The sequence below is a fragment of the Cebus imitator genome, unplaced genomic scaffold (assembly GCF_001604975.1).
Source record: "Cebus imitator isolate Cc_AM_T3 unplaced genomic scaffold, Cebus_imitator-1.0 Scaffold51, whole genome shotgun sequence".
Taxonomy (NCBI): domain Eukaryota; kingdom Metazoa; phylum Chordata; class Mammalia; order Primates; family Cebidae; genus Cebus; species Cebus imitator.
Genome location: NW_016107366.1, coordinates 11,227,429 through 11,237,806, shown reverse-complemented (window position 1 = coordinate 11,237,806; position 10,378 = coordinate 11,227,429). Strand labels below are relative to the sequence as shown.

The 10,378-nt window shown below is 49.1% G+C and overlaps 1 protein-coding gene across 2 annotated transcripts in view; it reads left to right on the top strand.

Moving 5' to 3' along the window:
• The window catches only part of CSMD2 (CUB and Sushi multiple domains 2), a 616,956-nt gene that overhangs the window by 506,226 nt on the left and 100,352 nt on the right, over positions 1-10,378 (top strand). For both annotated transcript variants that reach the window (XM_017527996.2, XM_017527992.2), the window contains 5 exons: positions 2,087-2,182; positions 3,433-3,636; positions 4,045-4,169; positions 5,199-5,295; positions 6,380-6,484. In XM_017527996.2, coding sequence (XP_017383485.1) covers positions 2,087-2,182; positions 3,433-3,636; positions 4,045-4,169; positions 5,199-5,295; positions 6,380-6,484 — 627 coding nt within the window. The remainder of the gene's footprint in view (positions 1-2,086; positions 2,183-3,432; positions 3,637-4,044; positions 4,170-5,198; positions 5,296-6,379; positions 6,485-10,378) is intronic.

Genomic DNA, 10,378 nt, shown 5'->3' with positions numbered 1-10,378 from the left:
TTGAGACCGAGTCTCACTCGGTTGCCCAGGTTGGAGTGCAGCAGCACGATCTCAGTTCACTGCACCCTCCACCTCCCAGGCTCAAGGGATTCTCCTGCCTCAGCCTCACAAGGATCTGGGACTCCAGGTGCACATCATCACATCCAGCTAATTTTTGTATGTTTAGTAGAGACGGGTTTTCACCATGTTAGCCAAGCTGGTCACAAACTCCTGACCTCAGGTGATCCGCCCACCTTGGCTTCCCAAAATGCTGGCATTACAGATGTGAGCCACTGCACCTGGCCTTAAATGATTTTTTCTCCTTCTGTTTCTCTGTCTTCCCTTTCTGGAATTCCTTGATATATGCATATGAATTTTTTTTTCATCTTTCATGTCACTTGTCATTTCTCTCATTATTTTAATCTCTTTATCCTTTTTCTGTGGATTCTGAGAGAATTTCCCAAATTTCATCTCCATTTCACTGTTCAGTTTCTGTGGAATCCAGCTGCTTGCACTAGCATTTCTCATCTCTTTGCAGCCTTTATTGATCTCAGATCCTTCTTCCTCCAACTTCACAGATGCAATTCTAGATTTAATCTCATGACAACCTTGACTGAACATCTGCTGAGAGTTTCGCCTACTCTTTGTTGTGGTTCACATAAAGTGTTTGCTTTGACTTCTCAGATTGACCTCCTTCCTCAAAACTTTAACTTTTTTTTTTTTAATGTCCAGTGATTTTACTGTCTGCCCTCCCTTGAATAGGGAGGCCTGTGTGCCTTCAGGGCTGAAGTTGACATGGGTTCTGTGAGAGCTCATAGGGTCCTTACCTACCTCTGTCAGGCCAGAGAGAAAAGTTGAGTTTCACTCTGCTCGTAACCATCAGGAGGAGGAGCTGGAGATAGCAGTGATAACAAAGGGAGACTTTGTCTTCATGAGTTTCTTTCTGCTTTGGCAGCTGTGTTAGCTGGGGCAATAACTTTCAGCTGGGACAATGACTCCTAGCCAGGATCAGCCGTCTGGGTCACATGTACATCTAAGCCTGCTTTGCAGAAGGCTCTCTGCTCCCATGTTGGTAGCATCACATGAGCTTCCTGGAAGTTCTGGTGGACCTCCCAGTAGCTCCTTTGTGGGTCCCAACTCTAGCCCTCACTGTAGTGGAGATATAGCCTGGTTCTCTGTAATCCCTACTTCCCTCCTGAGAATGGGAATCATTTAGGGTCAGCAGCCCTTCTTAGGGGTCCCTGAGGCTGCAGGGGGACAGCAGGCAGGGTAGCCATGCTGCTGCCTCCACCCATGTTCCCCCTGGGCTTCCCCAGCATGGTGACTACACTGACTGCAGGTCTAGTTGGTGCCGTCTCTCTGCTGACCCATCTGTACCTTACAAGCAGAAGATGTACCTCTGTCTTCTGCTACAAAGGCTGTCAGCCTCACCTGGCTTCCTGTACCCATGCAGGTTTCCCCCCGGTTTGTGTGTTATTGGCCAGCAACAGTATCTCCTGGTTTGCCTAGGAGAGTGGCAGCATAACTATTGATAGCACTTTCTTTGACTCTCAAAAGTTTTCTAGTCTGAGCAATAAATTACACCATTGTTCAAGTTATTGATCATTTCACAGGATGGTGGGAGAGTGTCTGGGAAAGGCCAGTTGCTCCCAGATGATCATATCATCCTCCTTCCCAGAAACCATTGCCATTTTTTAAAAATCAGATTGATGTCAGTTTTCCAAGTAAACCATCAGTCAGTGGGCTTGGTATCAGCCCCTTCCTCCATCCCTGTTGCTCCACACTTCTTTACCAGCTTTCTCCTTTCCGGCAGGTCATTTAATCTTTCTGGGCCTCTCTTTCTTTATTAAATGAGGTTACTGAACTCTGTCATGCCAACTTCACAGTGACCACAGGTCAAGTTAAGACCATGGATCAAAAAGCTTTCTATAAACTTTAAATTGTAAAGTGCAGTAAAAAATGTGAGATTTTATTTGAGGAAGGCCTGGATTATGGAAGGAGTTGCTGCATGGCATACTGGCAGCCCCTCCTTCCTGGTCAGGATTTTATCTTCTGGGCCCACCTGCTGGACTCACTGTTCTCTCCTCCTTGCCCCTTATCTTGGCAGGAGAATCACTGCCCTTGGCCACCTCCAATCAAGTTCTCATTAAGTTCAGTGCCAAAGGCCAAGCACCAGCCAGAGGCTTCCACTTCGTCTACCAAGGTATGGAGGACATGGGCACCGGAGGTGGGAAGGTGATCTCAGTTCTTAAGGGACTCGGTGACCGAAGGAACAGGGATCTTTGACCTCTAGTCTGAGTCTCTTTCTCAGGGTGTTTAGGGGGAGTTACTAGTTTGTAGGGCAATTCCCTGAAGTTCAGTTGAATTTCATACATTCATTTACTCTGCAGACATTTCTTAGACCAAGTATTATGTTCAATGAGGAAGGAAATCAGACATGGGAAGCTCATTTGTTCCCCTTCCCCACCCCACCCATTGTCTGGTGTGGTCCAGACAGCACTGAGGAGACTAGCCCAGGCCTCTGACCTAGACTCCCCTGGAGTTTGGTTTTGTCTGCCAGGCACAGCAAAGGTGTGAGGAAAACACAGGCTTTCAAGTGCCGTGGACATGGATTTGAATCCCACCTCCCCACCTGCCAGTTAGGCTCCAGCTATTCCAGGTCTCAGGGCCTGTTTGCTCAGCTGTAAGAAGAGGGCAATCACAATGCCTCACTGATAGGATTAAGAGAGAGTTTGGGGAAGTAGCTGGCACTGAACAGCCAGTCAGTGTTAGTTCCCTTCCTTACTGGCCCAGTAAGGCAGTTGGGAACATCCTGGCTTTCACCCCCAGGCTCCAACCTCCACTTGCCCAGGAGAACATCCGCTTCTGTAGGTCCCAGATTCTAAGCATGGTCCTGCTCATTCGACTCTGCCCAGGATGAACTGCGTTTCCCTGTGCCAGGGTGATCCTGCCACAGAGGAGGCCATCCCGGGGCCTGGGTGAAAGGGGCTCATCGGCCATTGTGGGCAGCAGGGGAGGGAAGACTGGGGTCGTGGAGGGCAGGGCCCTGGGCAGTATCTCAAGATACATGGGGAAGACAGGACAGAGGCTGGATAAAGGCGCTGAAGGTGGAGGAGGAAGGCCCATTCTCCTTGCTAGGGAACGTGGGACCCTGATGAGTGAGGGGCATCATTGGGAAGGCAAAGAACAACACTGGGCCTAAGGTGGGAGGTCCACCACTCTACCTCCCGTGCTTTCCAGGAGCGGTGCTGTAGCACTGCGTGTCCAGCTATGCTTCAGTATAACAGGAATCCTCCTAGTTAGCCCTCGAGCCCTTCCCTAAGGGAGAGCGCCCAGAGCCTCTCAGGGTTTCTTTCATCCAGACGGTCTTTGTTCCAGTCCCGTTGTGTGTCCATCCCTGGGCCAGTTTCTGGAGGGGTGAGGCTTGCCCCTCAGTGCCCTTGTCCCCCGCAGCGGTGCCCCGAACCAGCGCCACGCAGTGCAGCTCTGTGCCGGAACCCCGCTATGGCAAGAGGCTGGGCAGTGACTTCTCGGTGGGGGCCATCGTCCGCTTCGAATGCAACTCCGGCTATGCCCTGCAGGGGTCGCCAGAGATCGAGTGCCTCCCTGTGCCTGGGGCCTTGGCCCAGTGGAACGTCTCAGCACCCACGTGTGTGGGTGAGTAACCAGTACCTGGGTTACCAGGTAACCAGCACGTAGCCCTTTCTCCCTGGGGGAGGCAGCCAGCCCCAGCGATGCTCCACAGCACACAGCAGCCGCTTCCCAGCGCATGACTGAGGTGGGGTGTCCCAGTCTCCCCCAGTTTCTCTGCGCTGTGGGCGGTGCGAAAACAGCTGGGATGCTGGGGACGGGTCACACGTGGAGAGAGGAGGGCGGCCCAGGGCCCCGAGGAGGGTTGTATGGAGAGAGGCCATGGAGAAGGCACGAGGGCCACTGGAGACATGAGGGACACGTCCCCATGGGAAGGAGGACAAGCAGTGGCTGGAGGTCCTGATGCAGGAGTCCGCTTGGGGAGGCTCCCAAGGGATGCTGCAAAGCCTCTGACCCAACGGCCTCTCCTCCCAGTGCCATGTGGAGGCAACCTCACTGAGCGCAGGGGCACCATCCTGTCCCCTGGCTTCCCGGAGCCGTACCTCAACAGCCTCAACTGTGTGTGGAAGATCGTGGTCCCTGAAGGTGCTGGCATCCAGGTAAGGGCAAGGAGACACCTTGGTTGGGCAGGTGGCCACCTGCTCACAGGTAACTACTCACAGGTGGCCTACTGCAGGTGCTGACTGTTAGCAAGGCCTGAGCCACAAGGAGACATATCAGCCCTGTCCCTGCCCCTGCAGCTAAGGAGGCTCAGTCCAAGTGTGGAGGTGTGGCCCCCACACAGAAAACACAGCAGCTCCCAGTCCCCAAGAGCTTCAGAGGCGTGTGGTGAGAGTCGGGTGGTGCAGGAAGGAGAGGTGGGCATTGGCCCTGGCCAGGAGCGGAGGCTAAAAGAAGGAATGGGGCTGGAGCTGGAATCTGAAGTGTGGGGAGGATTTATATAAGTTGTTTCTCAAATGGCTACAGATTTTCTTAAGATTGTGAGGGTTAGAAGGGGAGGCATTGCTTATGAGAAGAAAGAGCAAACCACCCAGTGCAGCCTAAGCACGGAGAACCCCCAGGCACACACCTAGGGAACCACGTACAGCCTGAGCTGTAGAGGCTGAACTGGGGGCATAACTGGTGCCAGAGCTAAGAGCCAGGCAGAAGGAGGCCCCAGCATTGGTGCCAAGGCGGGGAAGAGGGCCAGGAGCCTGCACGGCCAGCAGAGAGGCAGCAAACTGGGACTCCAGCAGACAGATCCAGGCAGGAGTGAGTTCCGGGCTCATTGCTGCAGAACATCTGATGCAATCAAGGCAGGAAAGTAGGGAAACCCAAGGAATGTCCCAGAGATGAGGAGAGGGCCAGACCATCTCCCCACTTCCTGGAATTTCTTTTCCCCATTCTCTGCCTTGCAAAGTATCCCACTATCTTCTAATCATTTTTTTCATGTCTGTCTTCCCCACTGGACAAGGAGCTCTCAGAGTAAGAGCTGCATCTTACTTTTACTGGAAGGGCTAGCACCATGTTAGGTCCAGAGTAGATTCTCAACAAATTGAATTAACTATGGGAAGGACAGAAAGGGAAAGCAGAGAGGGGCGGAGGGACGCAGACTGCCTAACCAACAACTCAATCTTCTGCCTTCACAGATCCAAGTCATCAGTTTCGTCACAGAGCAGAACTGGGACTCCCTGGAAGTGTTTGATGGTGCTGATAACACAGTAACCATGCTGGGAAGTTTTTCAGGTAAGCTGGGTTTCCAGGGGCTTCAATTTGGAAGGTAGTGCTAGAACTCATCATCATAAACATTGTTATCATCATTATTATTGAGGTATAATTCATAGTCCATGAAATTCACCATTTTCAAGGGGACATGTCAGTGGTTTTCCGTAGATTAGAAAAGTCTTACAACCATCACTACTATCTAATCCCAGAATATTTCGACCACCCCAAAATAAACCAGGTACCCATCTGTACTCCCCTCCCCAGCCCACCCCTAACCTCTAGTAACCAGTAATCTACTTTCTATCTGTATGAATTTGCCTATTCTGGGCATTTCATATAAATGGACACCTTCTGCATTTGGCTTCTTCCACTTAACATGACGTTTTCCAAGGTCACCAGGTCACAGTATGGATTAGCACTTCATTGTAAAGACAGAGCATATTTTCTGTGTCTGTTCATCAGTCAATGGCTTGTTTCCACTTTTGTGCTGTTATGAATAATGCTCATGCACAAGTCTTTGTGTGAACACATGTTGTCACTTCTCTTATATACCTAGGAGTGGAATTGCTGAGTCATATGGGAACTCTGTGTTTAACTTTTGGAGGAACTTTCTGTTTTCCAAAGTGGCAACACCATTTTGCCCTTCTAGTAATGGACTTCTGACTGAGTGTGGTGTATAGCTGTGCCCAGTGGCCAGGGCAATGATCTGAATCTTTTAGGCCCAGAACTCTAGGCAGCCAAGAGATAAAGAGGAGTCGCATGCTTCAGATAAACTGTCCGCACTGCAGGACTGCCCAGAGAATGATACAGGTCAGAGTTACCCTGAAGATGGCTAGGAGGAGATCCAATTTATAGCTCACCCTCCTGCGGGCACAAGGCTCTGCCACTGCTCATCTTACAGGAAGCAGATTGGCATTTCCTCTCCCTCAGCCATTGGAGACCTAGCCCTCTGAGGGGCTCTAATCTGTCATTTAGTGAGTTTCATAATTGGGGACATGTGGGGGCCTTGGTAGCCGAATGCTAGCAGGTAGCAAAATCCAGAGGAGTGGGGAGGAGTGTAAGGGCCTGGAGGAGCCAAACTTAACCCCTGGTGTCCTTGCCATAGGAACAACTGTGCCTGCCCTTCTGAACAGCACCTCCAACCAGCTCTACCTTCATTTCTACTCAGATATCAGCGTGTCTGCAGCTGGCTTCCACTTGGAGTACAAAAGTGAGAATCCGGGGTCTTGGCTGTGTACAAGGTTCAAGGTGGGACCTAACAGTTAGCGAGTCCCTTCTGAGCGAGGGTTATATTGGAGCTGCATATTGTCCGTCCCACTTAAGCCTTCCCACAAGCCTGGGTGAGGATGCTAAAGCCCAGAGAAGGTCTGAAATCTCCTCAAAGCTGAGTTCTCATCCAAGTGTTTGTTATTTAAAAACCTATATGCCTGCTCAGTATCCACACCAGGAATGGAAAGGGGACTTGTGTTGGCCGAGGTCCCAGAAAATAATTGAGATGTAAGAAAATTGTGCTTTCCTCCCCCAGTTCTAAAACCTGGCCTCTCTAACTCCTAGTTCTATGATGTGATTATTTTTGAAGTTCCTCCCCTCATTGGATCCCTCACTCATTTTTTACAGATTTCTCACTGCAAGCTCAAACCCTTACATCCTGGCCTCTGGCATCCCTAAGTGGTCACTACTAAATACTCTAAACAGAAAAAGATTTGTGGATGTGCCTTCTGGGGAACAAAGAAAGAGGTTTCTAGGGAAACTGTTGTATACTAGGACTGCCTGCCCCACCCCCTTTCTCCACTGGGTACAGGAAAGAATAGATAGGCAGCAGCATTTGTTACACTTTTATTCAACAAATACTTATTGAGCATTTACAGTGTGCCAGGTGCTGTGCTGGGTTTTGCCAGGATTGGGAAAGATTAAGATGAGTTGGTCAGAATCCACTAGAGAGAGGTAAACATGTAGACAAAGAAGTACATGACAGCATTACAGGTACAGCTCTAGACGGCAGAGAAGTGGTTCAAGGGAGAGAATGATCACGTCTGTGGGTGGGTAGAGATGCAAATGTCATGAAGAAACATTGAGCACCTGCAACGTGCCATGCCCTGTGTTAGGTCCCCACGGAACAAAGGTGAATAAGACAAGGCCCCTCCCTTCAAAAGCACAACATCTACAGGGAGAGATGGACATGGACACAGTCATTTTAGTGAAACCTGAGATGCTAATAAAGTGCAAAGGAAAGGAGCTAAAGCTAGTCAGGTAAGGCCTTGCAGAAGGGGATGTCTGAGTTAGGTTTGTAATGAGAAGTGAAAAATGCAGGAAGGCATGGTTGGCTTGACCATCTGTGACAGCATAAGCCTGTGCAGAAAGAAGATCCATTTGGTGCTAGATGCCTGATTAAGAACTGTACGTTATACACATGCCCATCTGGGTCTGTAAAAAAAAAAGATGAACTTTAGCCAGCTGCTTTGGAAAGAATTAAATGGATTCCAGGGTGCTTATCACCTGAAAGAAATGAAGCATGCACCTGGAAAAAAAAAAAAAAAAAAAGGAAGACCCAGGACAGCTAGAAGCAGCCACTGCAGGGTACAGGGTAGGACAGGGACCTCTGAGACTCCTCCCTGCAGATGTCTAAGGCTTCACCCTCCTGGTGGAGTGAAATATCCTGGGTTTCTTGACTAAATCACATTTTTTTCCTTTTACCCCTTCTTCTCTGTTCTCTCCAGTTTTGTTTCTCTAACCAATGTTTCGAGTTCTTAAATCTTCCCTAGAATCTTCTCTGTTCTTCCTCCTTCCAAAGATACATATTCTTCCTAACTCACTTTGTCATTCTACTGCCTCATTCTCAGGCAAAATCCACCTCTTCTCAATTTTCTTTGTCCAAGGGGATTTGCAGTTTCTTCAGTAGCTAACGTTTCATGTGTTGTCCCCACATTATGGGAAGAGCTAGGGGGAAAAGAGCTTCCCATTTGGTATTTGGAGACTGGAATTCCTAAGAGCCAGGGTCCTGTAGTTATATTTTATTTTGTAGGATAATCCATAAAGAGCTCACAGATGATAGAGAATTAACTGCTATTGTAGAGGCAAATGGCTTTGAAGGGTACTGAAAAGTCATATCCACTGCTATGATTCATAATTAATGTTTATTGAATTTAAATGGAAATGGAGCAATATGCTTTCAAAAGTAATAAATTACATATGATAAAAGAAATTTTTTTCCTTTGTTGTAAGCATGGCTTAAATAAAATCAGTCTGTGCAGCATAAGAGAAATTAGAGTGGACTTTTCTATATGTCCCCTCGTTCTTCTGTTTGGCCTCGTCCTTCTCCCATTCCGTTTTTCTTCCCACAACGCTTTTTGTTCTCATTCTGCTCTTCTTCTTCTGTCCACCACTGGACAGTAAGCAGGGCTTTCCAATAAGCAGATCTACCTACTTGCGACCACCCCACTAAATAGTCAGTTTTGTTCTACTTGCAGCGTGGAGAGGAAGGGGGAGATATAGACAAGATCACAAATGAAGCTCTTGAAACTCCGTTTGACGATTTTTTTAATGCTTGTCCTTGGGGTCTTTTGTCTCAGCTGCTGGAATTTTTGGACAAGGCTCAAAGAGCTCTCATTTCCAGATTTCACACTCACATCTTAAAAGCACATGCAGGGCAGGAATTGCCTGGGAAGAGTGTGAAGGGATTTCCAGAGTGATAGCAACATTCTGTGGCTTTGACAGATGTTTGGGTTATAAAGGTACAGACATTTGCCAAAACTCAGCACATGTACGCTCAAGATTGCAATATTTACTTGATTATTATGTATAATTTGTGCATATTGTTATATGTGACTTTCCCTCAGAAGGAAAAAAGAATTAGGTGGTTATCAGAGTCTCATCTCTGAATGTGGCATGAGGACTCATCAGCTACTACATGGGAGATGGATTGGTGGCCGGTGGTCTAGGCTGACTGGTCCTTCCCTATTTTTTTTCCATAAGCCCCCCAGCTGCCTGCAGGCACCGGATACACATGGGATCCTTAGGGAGCCTGTATCCCCCAAGGGAGCTTCCAGGAGGGCCAAGGCTGCCATCTGCCACACTCAGATACACAGTCTGCCATCCTCCCCTTTCTGCCACCTTGATGAAGAAGACCACTTTAGAGTTGGTGGAGAATTCAGTTTACAGCTACCTCTCTGCCTCCTCCTGAGTCTTCTGACCCTTGCCCCTGGAGAAGTGCCCTCCAGGTCCAGTCCCGCAAGACACAGAAACGTATTAGTGCATCTGAAGTGCCTGCACCTATACAGGGACTCCTGCAGAGCACAGAAGAGGCAGGAAGCCCCGTGCTGGGAAATGCTACACTCCCGTTGGCTGTATGGGAGGCAGCCAGGGAGGGATTCAGAGCAGGATGGGGACCATTTTAGGAGGGGAAGCAAGGAGAGCAGGGGACAGGGTCAGACATGAGCTCATCTAGCCTCAGGGCTTAGGCTCCACTTGGCAGACCTGGGGTCAGACTGGACTTGGTCTGAATCCTGGGTCTGTGGCTGACTAAGGATATGTTTCAGGGCCTCCCTTGGTCTGGGTCCTCATCTGTGAAATGGGATGTGAAGACCTGCTTGAAGGATATGAGGGGATGCCCACACCCACGAGCCCTAGCCTTGCTCATGGGAAGTACTCAATGAGTGCTTCTCTTGGGGTGATGGTGTGGACAGGCAGAAAGGAGGAGGAGGAAGATTAAGCTGGATGGCTCTAGCAAAACATTATATGCAATGCCAGGCATGTAATGAGGAATACATGGACGCAGGTTGAATTCCAAAAGTCAAGAAAAAAGAGTGCATTTGAGATCCCATGGAGGTGATCTTGAAAGGGGACCAGGCCAAGATCATGAAAGTCCTTAGAACATCAGGATAAGAAAGTTGGATTCCATATGATAGGCCATGAGGACCTGCTTCAAATCACTGAGCAAGGAAGTCCCATGATTCAAGGAGAGATTTTAAGCAACACAGGTTGCCTGCAAGTGCAGGGCGGACTAGACTAGCAGTGGCTTGAGTTAGAAGTAGGGGATGAGGGAGAGCTTTACTGGGGCTGGTGCTGAGTGAGGCCAGAGCTGAGTGAGGTGAAGTGTGAGAGGCCA